Source organism: Mustela lutreola, chromosome 1 (genome assembly GCF_030435805.1).
Source record: "Mustela lutreola isolate mMusLut2 chromosome 1, mMusLut2.pri, whole genome shotgun sequence".
Lineage (NCBI taxonomy): Eukaryota > Metazoa > Chordata > Mammalia > Carnivora > Mustelidae > Mustela > Mustela lutreola.
Window position 1 is genome coordinate 6,979,127 of NC_081290.1, and position 16,666 is coordinate 6,995,792.

Sequence of the window (16,666 nt, forward strand, 5' to 3'; positions counted from 1 at the left end):
ACCCTACCTGATGTATTATAGATGTGATATAATAAAGATGCAGAGAGATGATGGGAAAACTCCAATCAGTTGACCCATATTTGAAGAAAAGGGTCTGGCCCTGACTCAAAAGATCACTTTATCAATGCATATTGAAAAAAATTATTACATTTAACTTGAAATAAAAATGTTTAAGGTGTATATTTAAAATATGTTTAAAATCTCTGATTTAACCAGTCCTGCGCTCCAAATGAGAGGCTTCCTGACTTCATACTGCTGGACCATGTGGATCCTCACCTCCTGAGGAGGAATCACTGTATGTCTCTTATGAAGGCCCATAAATCTCCAATAAATAAATCTGCCATTAAGGAGCATCAGAAGACCCTGGAGGAAAGAGAATGTCAGAACCCTCACCATCACTGGCAGGCCTTCCCTCCACTGTGCAAAGTTAATTCTAGAGCTTTGAAGGCTACCATTGGTCACAAGGAGCCACTGCAACTTATCTTAGCAATCCTAAAGACAAGCCAATTCTACCTTGTCTTAAAATTCTGTTTTCCTTGGTCGCCTCTGAAAATACATACCTCGCTAATCACCTTTGTACCTCCTTCTCATCTTAGAATGCTTAATCTTTCAACTCTTTCAAGATGCTACCTCTAATTCCTAAATACTGGTTAATAAAACCTACTATATACCCTCAATCACTTCATGAAAAAAATTTTTTTTTAAGATGTATTTATTTTGGAGAGAGAGAGCATGCACAAGCAGGGGAGAGGGGCAGAGGGAGAGGGAGAAGCAGACTCCCCACTGAGCAGGGAGCCTGACGCGGTGCTCGATCCCAGGACCCCCCAGATCATGACCTGAGCCGAAGGTAGCCGCTTAACCGACTGAACCACCCAGGTGCCCCAAAATATTTTTTTCTTTAAAGAAGCTACCTTCGGTGCCTGGGTGGCTCAGTCAGTTATGCGTCTGCCTTCGGTTCATGTCATGATCTCACGGCCTGGGAATGAGTCTCACATGGGGCTCCCTGCTCATTAGGGAGCCTGCTTCTCCTTCTCCCTCTGCTGCTCCCCCTGCTTGTGTTCTCTACCTGTTAAATAAATAAAAACAATCCTTAAAAAAAAAAAAAAAAAGCAGCTGCCTTTTAACATTCTGAAGGGCAGGCAATTCATGCTCTTGATTCCATGTACGAGTCAGAATGTGGAACCTCTGACCCTCCCAGCCCAGTGTACTTTCCAGAGACCACAGTTCCTCTGCCTTCTCACAAAATCTCCTGTTTCCTTGAGGATCAGGCCATGTGCCCATATGATCCCTTACCACTCCTCATTGCTTATGTAACAAAACCATGGTCACTATTCTGTTCACTGACAGCATCACTGGCATCTTGTTCAAAATCTTCTTTCTCTACTTCCTGCTGTCACTCTTGACTTCAGTGACAATCCCTCTAATACCTGGACTTCTCAGTTCCCTGACCTGACTGTCAGAATTCTCATTCTGTTACAAAACCTCCCACCTTTCCCGCTCCAGTATTTTCAACCTAGCTGTTCTACGGCTTCCCTGAGACTTTCAACCCAACAAGTCTTCTTTCTTCCTTTTTAGGAACCTTCTCTATCTCTACTTTCAAACTCCCTGTCTAGCTTAGATTATACAAAACTTCATTTCTTCACTCTGTAGATAATAAACTAAGTTCTCTTGTCTTACTTTCTTTTCATAGCACCTTCCTTTAAAAACAAAATCCTGTGAAAAATTAACTGCTTGGGTTTTTTTCCTCTAGTGCACCTCGGCAGCTGAGTACTGGAAGGGAGTGGGGAGACAAAAGCACCTAATCAAGCAATCTGCAGCGCTGTAAAATCACAGTGAAAACCCTCAATGGGGCTTTTATCCCTGCCTGGAAATCTACCTAATTACAACAGTCAACGAGCTCTCTTATTCCCCCAAAGACTTTTTACCTCCCCATAATTCTCAGCTGGGTCCTCTTCTTTCCCTCTCAGCATGACTCTATTTTCAATTCAACTTCCTACCACCAAATCTGCAAAAGGACCTACCTCTCCACCTGTGCACTCCCCATTATGATGGAAGATGGGATTCTTTTCCTGTCTTAAAAGCCAACTCCAAACCTACTCTGGATTCCAATCCTTCCTCCTTTGTTAGGTATTCTGACTCAATGACTGATCATCCTCTCTCTCGTATCCTCCCTCTTCTCAACTTGCTTATATTGGTTGTAGTCCCTCTTGTTTTAAAGAAAAGACCCTCATAGATTAGAGAAGAATAATCTGTATCTCCAAAGATACAGAAAAAAAATTCACAAGAATTCAAGATTCAAGGGCACCTGGGTGGCTCAGCTCGTTAAGCAACTGCCTTCAGCTCAGGTCATGATCCTGAGGTCCTGGGACTGATCCCCACAACAGACTCCCTGTTCTGCAGGGGAGCCTGCTTCTCCCCCTCCATATCCCTGCTGCTCCCCCTGCTTCTGCTCTCTCTTGCTCTGTCAAATAAATAAAATCTTAAAAAAAAAAAAATTAAAAAATATGAAGATTCATTCATGATAAAAACTTAGCAAAAATAAAATTTAATGGCAAGACGTCAGTACTCTTAATAAAGTCAACAACATTCAACAGTGTATTAAAGATTGTAATTAGTGCAATGAGATGAAAAAGAAAAGAGGTGTAAGAATTGAAAATGAAGAAAAAATGATTAATTTTATGAGTAGAAAATGTGATTATCTACACAGAAAGCCCAATTAGAACCAAGGGTTTAATAAGGTGGTTGGACACAAGATTAACATACAAAAATCAAGTAATGACCAGTTTGAGAATGTAAAAGAAAAAGATCACACTCATATGGTAACAAAACAAAATGCTTAGGAATCAATTTAATAAAAAAAGATGTAATAGGGGTGCCTGGGTGGCTCAGTGGGTTGGGGCCTCTGCCTTCAGCTCAGGTCATGATCTCAGGGTCCTGGGATCGAGCCCCGCATTGCGCTCTCTGCTCAGCAGGGAGCCTGCCTCCCTTCCTCTCTCTCTGCCTGCTTGTGATCTCTATCAGATAAATAAATAAAATCTTTAAAAAAAAAAAAAAAAAGATGTAACATTCTTTGGCTCAAAATTTTGAAACATGACTCAAAGATCTAAAAGAAGATTTGGGTTAAGTGACTTGGTTATGAATGGGAAGTCAATACATAAAGATGATAATTATCCTTAAATTAATCTGTAAACCCAATATATTTCCAATCAAAATTCCAACGGGTGGTGCCTGGCTGGCTCATCAGTAGAGCATGTGACTCCTGATCTTGGGGTTGTAAGTTTGAGATCCATATATATATTTATATTGTTATTGTTATTACAGTCATATTTAACATATAGAACTTGATTAGCAAATGCATTTCATTCAAATGAAACAACAAAAGGAAAAGGCGTGTTAAGGCAATTAAGAAGAGGGTTTCTTCTTAATTTGTGAAAATTCATTTTCACAAATTCACAAGTGTACAAAAATACACTTCTCGGTATAATTGATCTTTACCCACAGTTCCTGAAAACCCTTCAGAGCCACGAAGGCGAAATGGGGATCTTGCTATTTATTAATGAAGGTGATTTTGGGATGCCACCCAAGAGTAGGCACTGGTTGCCAGTAAGACCAACCACTTGACTATAGGTTGGAACTTTTCAGTGCCCCCAAGAAATCTCCCCACCTCCAGGGACAAGGAAGAGCATAGAGCTTCAATCAGCTAATGGCCAGTGACTTAGTCAATCGTGAATTTTTAATGAAGACTCCATAAAAACCAAGAGGACAGTTTTTTGCCCCTTTTCAGAGAGCCTCCACACCTGGCAAACCAAAATGCTTCCATGTGTCATTGAGCTGGGACCCAAGCTTCGTGAGGACAGAAGCTCCTTTGTTCAGGACCTCCCCCTATGTATCTCTTTATCTGGCTATTGATTCATATCCTTTAACAAGCCAGTAAACGTAAGTGTTTCCCTGAATTCTGTGAGGTAGGTCAGAAGCACAGGTATCAGCCTGGGGCTTGTGACTGGTATGTGAAGGGGGAGGGGGAGGGAAGTCTTGCAGGACTAAACCTTCCACCTATGGAATCTGATGCTATCTGTGGGTAGACAGGGTCAGAATTGAGTTGAATTCTCAAATACCCTGCTGGTATTTAATATTGGAATTGGATGTGGAACCAACCAATATAAAAGATTTTCCCTATATTCTAATGGATAAGATATTATTATGAGGTTTAGTAATTAATAAAAGTGTAGTTTCAGTGCAGAGCGAGACCAATGGAATGAAACAGAGAACTCAGAAACAGACCTTCACATGTATAGATGTTTGATTACAAATCTCATACCATCATTCAAATGCAAGATCCTACTAATTAAATGTAAAAGACAATTGCAAAGCCTTTAGTAGAAGAAAATGATGAAAACTCTCCTTACAACCTTGAGGTAGAGAGAAATTTTTAGAATAAAACACAAAAGAACAAACTATTTTTAAAAATTCAATATATGGGGGTGCCTGGGTAGCTCAGTTAAGCAGTTAAGCTCAGTTAACTGGGTAGCTTCAGTTCAGGTCATGATCTCAGGTCCGGGAGCCCCCAGAGCAGGCTCTGTGCTCAGTGGGGGTCTGCTTGTCCCTCTGCCCCTCCACCTGCTTGTATTCTCTCTCTCTCAAATAAATAATAAAATTAAAAAAAAAAAAAAAGAAAATGCAATCTTTAAAAAAAAAAGCCAATATATGTGATTGTTAAAATTTTTTTTTTTTTTTTTTTTAAAGATTATTTATTTATTTATTTGACAGAGAGAGATCACAAGTAGGCAGAGAAGCAGGCAGAGAGAGAGAGAGGAGGAAGCAGGCTCCCTGCTGAGCAGAGAGCCCGATGCGGGACTCGATCCCAGGACCCTGAGATCATGACCTGAGCCGAAGGCAGCGGCTTAACCCACTGAGCCACCCAGGCGCCCCAGTGATTGTTAAAATTTTAAACATTAATAGAAACACTACAAATAAATAGGATAAATAAAAAGAAACCATACTCCACAAACCATAATGAAGGTAAGAATATAAAGTATGAGTCCTCATTTCTCCCTCTAAGTGCATTCCCTAAAAGTTAACAATTCAGTGAACACAAAAGGAAATCTCTTTCAATCCATCTCCTCATACTGTACCTCCATCACTGTTCCCCTCCTCTGTAATAATGTCCAGGAGTCTCTCAAAAGCATTTTCAAAAGCAACAATTTTCTGGATTGCTCCATTGCTTCGTGTTAGTGCCTGCAGTAGTAACACACCCTTATGGAGGAAAAAAGACCACGTTTAGTAGAGAACAACTTCTACAAGACATTTCAAAATCACAGAATTTTAGAAGTGCAGGAATTTTGCAAGTTTAACTCTTTCACGTTACAGACAGGAGAGAAAAACGGCAGGTAAGGTGAGCAACAGGCCTCCCTAGCATTACAGATCTCAGAGGGACGGAACCTAGACTGGAATCCATGTCTACTAACTCCTAATTCCATTCTCTTTTCACTGCACAATATAATATACAACAATTCTTACATTTTCATCAATCATTACTTGGCTTTAATTATGGCCTAAGAGACCTGGGCATAATTCTACATATCTCAGGGATGATTCTGTTTGTGCTTCACAATAGTAATGGTATGAAATTATGAATTAAATAATATAAATCTTCAAACATCATCACATTCTAGGGACGCCTGGGTGGCTCAGTTGGTTGAGCAGCTGCCTTCGGCTCAGGTCATGATCCCAGCGTCCTGGGATCGAGTCCCACATCGGGCTCCTTGCTCTGCAGGGAGCCTGCTTCTCCCTCTGACTCTGCCTTCCACTCTGTCTGCCTGTGCTCACTCTCGCTCGCTCTCTCTCTGACAAATAAATAAATAAAATCTTAAAAAAAAAAAAATCATCACATTCTAGCTGAGAAAGTTCACATTTTCCTGTAATTAGCTTGCCCCTAAATTCCCAAGAATTCCCACAGTAGTCTTTGCTTCTGATTCTTAGTTTGTCTCAGCTAACCTGTATTTAGTTTATATATTCTGCAACCTCTTCATTATCATTCAAGAAAAACTCAGTTGCCCACTTCTGCTTATTTCACCATTAAATAACAAGTATTTTGTAACAATAGCATTTGCTATTTCTTTGAAATAGGATTTTTTATGAAAAAATTTTTTTAGGATAAAAGCAGGTATTACTTAAGAGAAAGAAGAATTGCAAAGGGGTAGTTCAAAAGTCCTAAAAAAGGCAAATTAGCTTACTGAGTAGGTATTCACATAAGACCAAAAGAAAAAAAAAATTGCCCCTGGTCTTTATCTATTTATTTATTTAACAGAGCGAGAGCAGGAACACAAGCAGGGGGAGGGGAAGAAGGAGAAGCAGGCTTCCCGCCGAGCAGCGAGCCCCATGCAGGGTTTGATCCCAGGACCCTGAGAATGTAACTGGAGCTGAAGACACTGAGCCACCCAGGCACCCCGCCCACAGTCTTTAAACTAGACTTGTTCTACTCATTTTCCTGTCAAGTTTCAACACTGAGATAAGAGAAAGGCAAAGGTAGTTTTTTTTCAGGTGTCAAATTCTCCCATTTAATGCTGTTCGGTTTAACTGCTATGAAAGTGGGGAAGGAATACAGTAGAAAGAACATTAAAGCTCTGAGTTAGATAAAGCGGGTTTTAAAAATGATTGTCCTATGTACTAGCTGTGTAACCTTAAGCAAATTACATAAATTTTTAGTATACCCATGTGTAAACTAAAGATAATATATTTGTTATAGGACTTTTATTAAAAGTAAAGGAGATAAAATAACTTCTGTGGAAGCTACCAGGTTTATATGTACACAGTACTTATATTTTAAGTTCTTAACACATGTTCATTTATTTTTCCTGACTATAAAGAGATATATCGCTCTAATCAAACATATCCACTAAATGCTATTAAGAATGGAAGTATACTCACTAGTTATTTAAAGTAAGTGGATACCAAGTCCTTACTTTAAAAACTGTTAATTAAAGGCATTTATTATTCATTAATTCTACTTTTCAAATATGTACTATATTTCAGGGTAACAAATTAGACTACTTGATGAAGTAAAGTTCTTCTTTGCAGGAGATTATAGCTTAATACATGTGAAATAATGACAGAATTATAGAAATCATCATTTTGGAACTCTTAACAAAATAACCGATTAAAGCAATGATCACTAATGGAGGATCAGATGTACCTGATGAATCTGATGTAAGTAAGGCTGGTAGAGAATTTACAGTGGAGAGATCCAAATCAAACCCACTGATCACTAAATGTGAGACAGGCAGATATTACCTGTCTCCTCATGTGTTGTAAAATTAAGTTCGCTGTATCATTAGGAAACATCCTAGCAAATAGGTGAACCAAAACCTAATCAAGTCCTTTAGATAAGTTAAAAGACATAACAGTCAAATGTAAGAAGAGAACCTTCTCTGGAAAACAACCATAAAAGATATCTTTGAGACAAATGGAAAATCTGAATATGGAATGGTAATCTTATTGAAACTGAGGGCTAAGACATCATTGTTAACTTGTTAGATGTGATAATGGCATTATAGTTATATCAGGATATATCCTGATATATTACATACTTTAATATATATACCATATCTATCTATATATATCCTGATATATTTTACTATATAAATACCCTACGTACTTTAGTATACATACCATATATACATATAATATGTGTGTACATGTATGTATGGATACACATACTATACATACACAGTATGTATATACTAAAGTGTGTAATGGTGAAATTATATTGATTGTTTCAATGTTTGTAAATGTCCCAGTCAAAAATAAATGACAGTGGTGAGGAGGAGAGAGAGATGAAACAAGTATAACAAAATTTTGAAAACTGATGGTTTGTCTGTATTCTCTTCTTTCTCATAATAATTTCTTATAATAAAAAATTAAAGGGGGGCCTGGGTGGCTCAGTGGGTTAATAAGCCTCTGCCTTCAGCTCAGGTCATGATCTCAGGATCCTGGGATCAAGCCCCGCATCAGGCTCTCTGCTCAGCGGGGAGCCTGCCCCCCCCCCCCACCGCCGCCTCTCTGCCTGCTTGTGATCTCTTGTCTGTCAAATAAATAAACAGAATCTTTTAAAAAGGAAAGAATATTAAAAAAAATTAAAGATGGAATTACAGTCTATCACTTAGGAGTGAGCAGGTAGTTAACTCCTAGAGTTTTTCAACTTTTCTTGCTAATTTTTAAGCATGGTAACACAAATAAAGAGGATCATGTCAGTGCACCTATGGTAAATGACCAACTAATTCTCTAATCCAGATCAAAATTAATCTTTCAAATATAAAACAAACTGGGGCTAAAATTCTTTATAGATATGCACCCTGGGAAGCTAGTCAATGTTGACAACTATTACTGAGTACAATTAGAAAGCTGATTAAAAAGAAGAAAGGAAAGAATTTTTAAACGAGAATTAAAAAAAAGAGAAGACACAAGAGGAGGAAAAGAGTAGCAGACGGTTCCACGCGACCACCGGTAAGTGCCAATAAGAACTACCGGAGCTGCTGTTTAGTTGCCTCGGGGGGCTGGTGTCAACCAGCCAAAAAAATTTCAAATGAATCAGTTTACTAACCTCAAGAAAGGATGGCTATAAAACATAAAAGCCAAGAATCTAGATGTTAAAAATATATAACTTAATTCCTAATCATAAAATTAATGAAAAGCAAAATAAACAGAGAATCATTTTATCTGTCTCAAATAAAAATTGGGGAAAAGATGGGGTGCCTGGGTGGTTCAGTCAGTTAAGCGTCTGACTTTCTATCTCAGCTCAGGTCTTGATCTTAGGGTCATGACTGCTGGGCTTGGAGCCTACATTAAAAAATACCAAAAAACAGGGGCGCCTGGGTGGCTCAGTGGGTTAAGCCATTTCCTTTAACCTTTACTTTTTTCCTGCTCTTAACCTTTTTCTCAATTTTTGTTGTTGTTGTTGTTGTTGTTGTTTTTTTAAGATTTTATTTATTTATTTGACAGACAAGAGATCACAAGTAGGCAGAGAGGCAGGCAGAGAGAGAGAGGAGGAAGCAGGCTCCCTGCTGAGCAGAGAGCCCGATGCGGGACTTGATCCCAGGACCCTGAGATCTTGACCTGAGCCGAAGGCAGCAGCTTAACCCACTGAGCCACCCAGGCGCCCCTAAATAAGAAAATTCTTAAAAGAATAATAGAGATTTGGGAGATGCCTTGGTGGCTCAGTTGGTTAAGCATCTGCCTTTGGCTCAGGTCATGATCCTAGGGTGCTGGGATTGAGTCCTTTATCAGGCTTTATCAGGCTCCTTGCTCAGTGGAGAGCCTGCTTCTCTGTCTACCTGCCGCTGCCTCTGCTTGTAAACGTGCACTCCCTTTTTCTCTCTCTCTAACAAATAAATAAAATCTTAAAAAAAAATTTTTTTTAAATATCCCTCTTATGAGTAATATTACTATATTATTTCACCCCTTACAATACATACTGCAAAATGTTAAATACAAAGTTTAAAAACTGTGTATGTGAACCAGAATTCAAGAGCACTTCACTTGTGTCTCTGCTTTGCCACTAACCAGCTGTGAAGCTAAGAGCAATCCAAATGGTATTTACTGGCAGTTAGGATGAGAAAGGCACAGGCCAGTTACTACACATACAAAAATGAACAGACGTCACTAACAATAAATCATTTGGCTTCCGTTAGTCTTGGGCTTCTCAGTGTTAATATGGAGAATGAATTAACCTGATATGCCCTCCTAGCTCTAGAATCTGATTTTAAAAGGATTTTTCCAATTGTTGTCTCAAGTATTACGGTCTGGGGGTGCCTCTTTGGCTCAACTGGTGGAGTGTAAGACTCTTGACTTCAGGGTTGTGAGTTTGAGCCCCATACTGGGTGTCAAGATTACTTAAAAATAAAATCTTTAGGGGCGCCTGGGTGGCTCAGTAGGTTAAAGCCTCTGCTTTTGGCTCAGGTCATGATCCCAGGGTGCTGGGATCGAGCCCCCGCATCGGGCTCTCTGCTCAGCAGGGAGACTGCCTCCTCCTTTCTCCCAGCCTGCCTCTCTGCCTACTTGTAATCTCTATCAAATAAATAAATAATATCTTTTTAATACTTAATTAATTAATTAATTAAAATCTTTAAAAACACTTAAAAAATTTTAAAAAGTACTACAGTCTTGACTAAATTGTAGCTAACGACCAGAAAAATGTTCAAACAACAACAAAAAATACCACATCAATACAAAATACTCAAACTAATATGCAAGTAATAAAATAAATCAGAATGGAAAATAACCCCAGAGCAAATCATGCTCTAAAGTTAGATGAAGATTACAAGGAAAACCCTTTGAAATGTATATTCAATCAGAAGAGGGTGAGGATTCCAAATGCAATGCTTTAAGTTTACCCAGTTCAGTGTCGGGGGATGTTTCCTTTACTCTTCCTAGAGGCAGAGTTTGGTGTCAAAAAGAAAATGAAATCCTAAACTTGTAGAAAGCATAAATTTGAATATGAAAATCATATGTCTACACCAAAATACTGGACAGGCAGGAAACAAAGAAATAACAAATAAATAAAAAAAGAAAAAACAAAGACCTTTTGTATATGACTTAAAAAGGTCTAAAAGATTGGCCAATATCCCTAAGTTCCAAAGCTAACTTCTTACAACACTGAGTAAGGATTGACAAAGATTTCGTGCAAAGAGAGGGAGAGAAAGTTGCATATTCTTAGACTTCTTTTTCAAAATTAACTTACATCATTACGTATAACTTCCCTGGAATCCGCTAATAAGTCCATCAATCTTGAAACACCTAGAACATATAACCATGTGAAAACCAGTGGTTTAACCAAACTGAAAATAAATTATACAATTTATTGACACATCATTTCAGTCCCCCTCTTTAGGTATGAGCCTCACTTTTAAATCAAAATTATTTAAGGAAGGTGAATCACTTACCCATGGGACTGACTAAAATAATTTGCTGCACCTGAGGTCCTAGTTGTTTTAAAAGAGAAGTAAGAAGCTTCACACCAGGCCAGCGGACATGGAAATCAAATTCCTGCAATATAAAAATTTAAAATATTTAAAATCTACATATTTTACATATTTAAGAAAAACATTTACATATTTAAGAAAAACATTTTTTTCAACTAATAGTGGTGTCAAAAACTACAAACATAGTTCAACAAACTTTAAAAAAGTAACTTGAGAAATAAATAGAAAGCAGTTAATATAAATTGATTAAACTGTTCCTGACTAGGTAAAATAAAAACACATATAAGCAGACAATATTTTAACAAATTATACAGTCCTTAAAACATGCATGTGAATCTCTTGCAATGATACAACAAATTTCATGACCTTAAAAAGGTATAGTATATGTTGCTTCCTCAACAACACCCAAAAAGGCAAAAATAAAAAGAAAAAAAGCTTATTAAGATGACAAAAATAGCAAGATTCTTTACCTCCAACAAAGATAACAGCAGAGTGACATTTTCCGGCTGCTTAATAAAAATTTCTGTAAACTGGCTTCCCAGATCCTCACTCTGTCTTGTGGAATTTTCTTCTGTAATATTCAAAGATAAAGTACTTCAATATGATGCTGTTATTTTAAAGTATCCTTTTTGTTGAGGGGTTAAGCAGAAATGAAAATTTTCTTAGAATAGTATGGCTGGTAATGATAGCACAGTTATGCTGAAAAGATTATCCTTAAAATAACTGTCAATATCATTTAAATAAATAGTTATTCTTTAAATGCTTAAATATGGGGCACTTGGGTGGCTCAGTGGGTTAAGCCTCTGCCTTCGGCTCAGGTCATGATCCCAGAGTCCTGAGATCAAGCCCCCCATCGGGATCTCTGCTCAGCAGGGAGCCTTCTTCCCCCTCTATCTCTGCCTGCCTCTCTGCCTACTTGTGATATCTCTGTCAAATAAATAAATAAAATCTTAAAAATAAATAAATAAATAAATATGATAGTCAAAGAAAAGATCTAAATTTTCACGTCTTTTCAAAGACATTTTTAGGTTAAACTTCTCATTAGGGTACAAAGCAGCTTAGTAGGGGGAATAGCTCAGTGGTAGAGCATTTGACTACAAAGGAGCTTAGTAGAGTGATGGAGATATTCTACCTCAAATATGATAGTGATCACACTATGGCATCCATATGCCAAAACATACAGGACTATATAACTGCAAAGAGTAAATTTCACTGTGTAGAGATTATACCCAAAATCAGCCTCCCCCACCAAAACATTATTAAACACAAAGTCCTTGTTGACTGTTAGTGTAGCTGTGTTAAACGATTTAATTACAAAATTAAACCAATCATCTGCATATTATTCAGTATTTTCTCAAAAATATCAACATGTATATACTATAAATTGTCAATAAAATCAGAATTTGATATTTACTTTTACATTTATTCCTTAAAAGATTTTATAATTGTCCTTAAGACTCAACAGTCTTTAGATTAAACTATACATTGTTTCAATGTCAAAAAAATGTAAAAGACCACTAAAAACTGAAGTGATGATCACCAAAACAAATTACCATTTAAAATCTGCCTATGCTATATACACAACTTAGAGACGGCAAATACACTACTCCCCATACCCTCACTCATGCCACACAACCAACCCTTTCCTACATATTGCTCAGGGCAGTGACTATAAACCAATGGAGCTGGCAGTCAAGCTTCCTCAAACAGTCCTTTTCTAATGTGAGATTTTAATATTAACATACTTTAGAAATGGAAAAAACCCAACAGATGATGGGAAAAGCAAAGCAACCCAACAGTGACAGCGATAATCACATCTAATTATTTGTAGAAAAAAGAAGAGAGCAAAAGTAGAAGTGTTTTTCAATCCTAAGTACCCACATATGCCGCTTTACCCTTCAGAAACTCTAGGAAATATTTCTCTTATCATCTCATGTCAGTAAAGAACTAAATGCTTTTGGGCCTTGAAATTACATTACTTACAAAATACTTCAGTTTTAAAAGGATTATTCTGGCAGCTGTGCTGAGAACAAAATGTCAGGGGAACAAGGAAACAGGGAGACAATAATCAACCGCGACAAAAGGGAAGCATCGATCAAAGAAAGCAGTAAAGATGGCTTAGACCTCAGTGGTAGTAATTTTTATGAAATTTACTGTTTATTGAGATGAAAAACAGTGTGAAGAAGCAAGCTAAGAGTACAGAGAGAAGTTCATTTTGACATAAAGATTTGAGCGGAGACATCAAGTAAGCAGTTGGACAAACAAGCAGTTTGGATTGGAGATACATATGAGTGGTAAGCATATAAATGATATTTAAAGTCACAAAACTGGATGATAAAGAGCATTTATAAAGTACTCCCAGCTAACATTGCACTTAATGGTGAAAGACTGAATGTTTCCACCTGAGATCAGTCACTTCCAGTCAACTCTGTACTGGTCATCTTTGTGCCATAAGGCAGAAAAAAGACAAAAAAGGCATACAGATTGAAAAGGAAGAAATAAAACTGTCTTTATTTACAGGCCACATATTTATGTAAAAAATCCTATGAACTCTATTAAAAAGCTATTGGAACTAGTAAGTGAGGTTAGCCAAATTATGGGATAAAGGGTCAGTATACAAAATTAACTGATTTCTATATATTAGCATATATAGAAATTGGCATATATTAGAAACTGAAAATTTTTTAAAAACTACCACTTAATTTTTTTTTTTAAGATTTTATTTATTTATTTGACAGACAGAGATCATAAGTAGGCAGAGAGGCAAGCACAGAGAAGGAGGAAGCAGTCTCCCTGCTGAGCAGAGAACCCGATACGGGGCTCGATCCCATGACCCTGGGATTATGACTTAAGCCAAAGGCAGAGGCTTTAACCCACTGAGCCACTCAGGCGCCCCAACAGTACCACTTAAAACAGCACCAAAAATTATTAAAGATTTAGGGATAAATTTGATGAGATATATAAGAATTATGCTTTGAGGGGGCACCTGGGTGGCTCAGTCAGTTAAGCATCTGCCCAGGCTCAGAGTCCTGGGATTAAGCCCTGCATCCGGCTCAGCAGGGAGTCTGCTTCTCCTTTTCCCTCTGCCTGCTGCTTCCCTTACTCTCTCTCTCAAATAAATAAATAAAATCTTAAAAAAAAAAAAAAGAAGAAGAAGAAGGAGAATTGCTTTGGAAACTCCAAAATGGTACTGAAAGAAATTAAAGGAAGTCCTAAATAAATATATCAGTGTGTTCTGATATTAGAAGGCGCAACAGTGTTAATATGTCAGTTTTCCCCAGATCAATCAACAGGCAGAACAGAATCTGAGTCAAAATCTCAGTCAGCATTTTTTGTTAGAAATTGACAAACTGATTTTAAGATTGATAAGGGAATGCAAAGAACCTAAAAGAGCCAAAAGAACTTTGAAAAACAACAAAGTTGGAGGACTTATATTTCAAAATTTCAAGATTATAAAGCTACAGTAAGCAAGACAGTATCCTATTGGATTGGCAAAATGACAGACATACAGACCAATAAAATATGAAGTCCAGAAACCGACCTATTAGTTCAAAATGGATCACAGACCTAAGTGTAAACTAGAAACCATAGACCTAATCACAGGAGTTAGAACTACAAAACTTTTAAAAGAAAACATAGGAGAAAATCTTAGTGATTTAGGTTTAGCAAAGATTTCATAAATAGGAAACAGTGTAAACTACAAAAGAAAAATAATAATAAAGTGGATTAAAATTTAAAGCTTTTGCTTTTCAAAATACTATGTTAGGAAAATCACAGACCAGAAGAAAATACTTGTGAAACAAACACTGCAAAGGACTTATATTTAGAATATATAAGGAATTCTTACAACTCAAGTATAAGACAAAAAAAAGGAACAGTAAAAATGAACAGAAGATTTGAATAAATACTTCACCAGAAGAAAGTTATATGGATGACCCCCCCCCAAAAAAAAACAACCACATGAAAATTTGTTAAATATTATTATTCATTACAAATTAAAATTAACGTGAGATACTATCTCACACCTATTGGAATGGCTAACATTTTAAAAGACTGACTGTATCAAGTACTGGAGAGGATGTGGAGGACGAATTCTCACATATTCTCACACACATCCCAGTGGGCATGTAAAATGGTACAACTACTTCGAAAAAAGTCTGGCAATTTCTTATAAAGCTAAACACATGCCTCTTATATCCCTTAGCCATTCTGCTCCCAGGTATTTACTGAAGAGAAATGAAAACATAGATCCACACAAAGACTTGTATATGAATGTTTACAAAAGCTTTACACGTAATAGCTGAAAGCTAGAAACAACCCCAAATGCCCTCCAAGGGGGCAATGAACTACAGAATACCACTCAACAATTTTTGAAAAATGAACTGTTGACATAAATGGGGCACCTGGGTGCCTCAGTGGGTTACATACCTAAGTCCTGATTTCGGCTCAGGTCACGATCTTGGAGTCATGAGATGGAGCCCCACCTTGGGCTTGGAATTTTCTGCCTCTCCCTCCCCTTCTGCCCACCGCCTCCATCCCCCTCTCCACCCCACTTAAACTCTCTCACACGCATGTGTGCTCTCTCAAATAAATATATAAAATAAAATCTTAAAAAGAAAAAAAGAAAAAAAAAAGAAAGCTGTTGTGAAGGAGAAATCCGAATCTGGTTTTTATTAGAGTGGTGTGAATATGGTGGAGAATAAAAACTCAACCATAGGGGCCAGGCAGTAATATATGAGTGAAGCGGGCTGGGTGTGAGACAACAGGAAGGCTGGAGAGTATATGCCCCGCCGAGGGGAAACAGCAACCGACTGCCAAGTGTGAATGCAGGCCCAGCTGTAATTGGACCTTAAGTTTTTTAGAAACAAATCTAAAATCCAAAATCTCATGTGAAAGCTCCCAATTTGTAATACCAGCAACTTATTTAAATTATTTTAAATATTAAGTGGGTCAAACAACCTTGCTTCTTAGACAGACAATGCCCTTGGGGCAAAAGATCGTGACCTCTAGAGAAAAACTCAAAATAAAAGTATTGACATTTAGGAGATTATTATTAAAACTAATCTAAAAGAGAAAGGGAAAAAAATACACAGACTTAGTGAACTCTTCCTATGAAATGTTTTTTAAAATGCTGAAAAGTTTTTATATGGATCAACGTAAATAACTGAACTATGGGTTTAAGCTTTGGTCAGTATTTCTCAAAATGCAGGACAGTGTGGCATGTTAGTGAGTATCTCATGAAATCAAGCGCCTTTGTCCAAATGTATGTGGATTAAACAAAGTTGAACAGGTTTCTTTACTGCAGAATTCTCAGCACTTAATGTACTAATGTATATCTTGTGATGCTTCAGAGGGGAATGTTACATTTATTTAACTATGGGCTCTTTTAATATAGAGGACTCTGGGACTTTTGTGCCACACTTTAAGGAATGCAGGTTTAACCCAAGAAAATATTTAATGTAATGTCTGCATTGAGCACAAGCTAATAACTTGGCAAGAATAAGAATTAATAATCTGATTTGGGGGCGCCTGGGTGGCTCAGTGGGTTAAAGCCTCTGCCTTCGGCTCAGGTCATGATCTCAAGGTCCTGGGATCGAGCCCCACATAGGGCTCTCTGCTCAGCAGTAGCCTGCTTCCCTTCCTCTCTCTCTGCCTGCCTCTCTGCCTACCTGTGATCACTGTCTGTCAAA

General features: G+C 37.6%; 1 protein-coding gene across 2 annotated transcripts in view; it reads right to left on the minus strand.

The window, feature by feature from the left end:
- The window catches only part of USO1 (USO1 vesicle transport factor), a 93,720-nt gene that overhangs the window by 33,200 nt on the left and 43,854 nt on the right, over positions 1–16,666 (minus strand). For both annotated transcript variants that reach the window (XM_059159049.1, XM_059159048.1), the window contains exons 5-8: positions 11,447–11,547; positions 10,938–11,040; positions 10,736–10,791; positions 5,133–5,253 (exon numbers count right to left, since the gene is read on the minus strand). In XM_059159049.1, the coding sequence (XP_059015032.1) occupies positions 5,133–5,253; positions 10,736–10,791; positions 10,938–11,040; positions 11,447–11,547 (381 nt within the window). The remainder of the gene's footprint in view (positions 1–5,132; positions 5,254–10,735; positions 10,792–10,937; positions 11,041–11,446; positions 11,548–16,666) is intronic.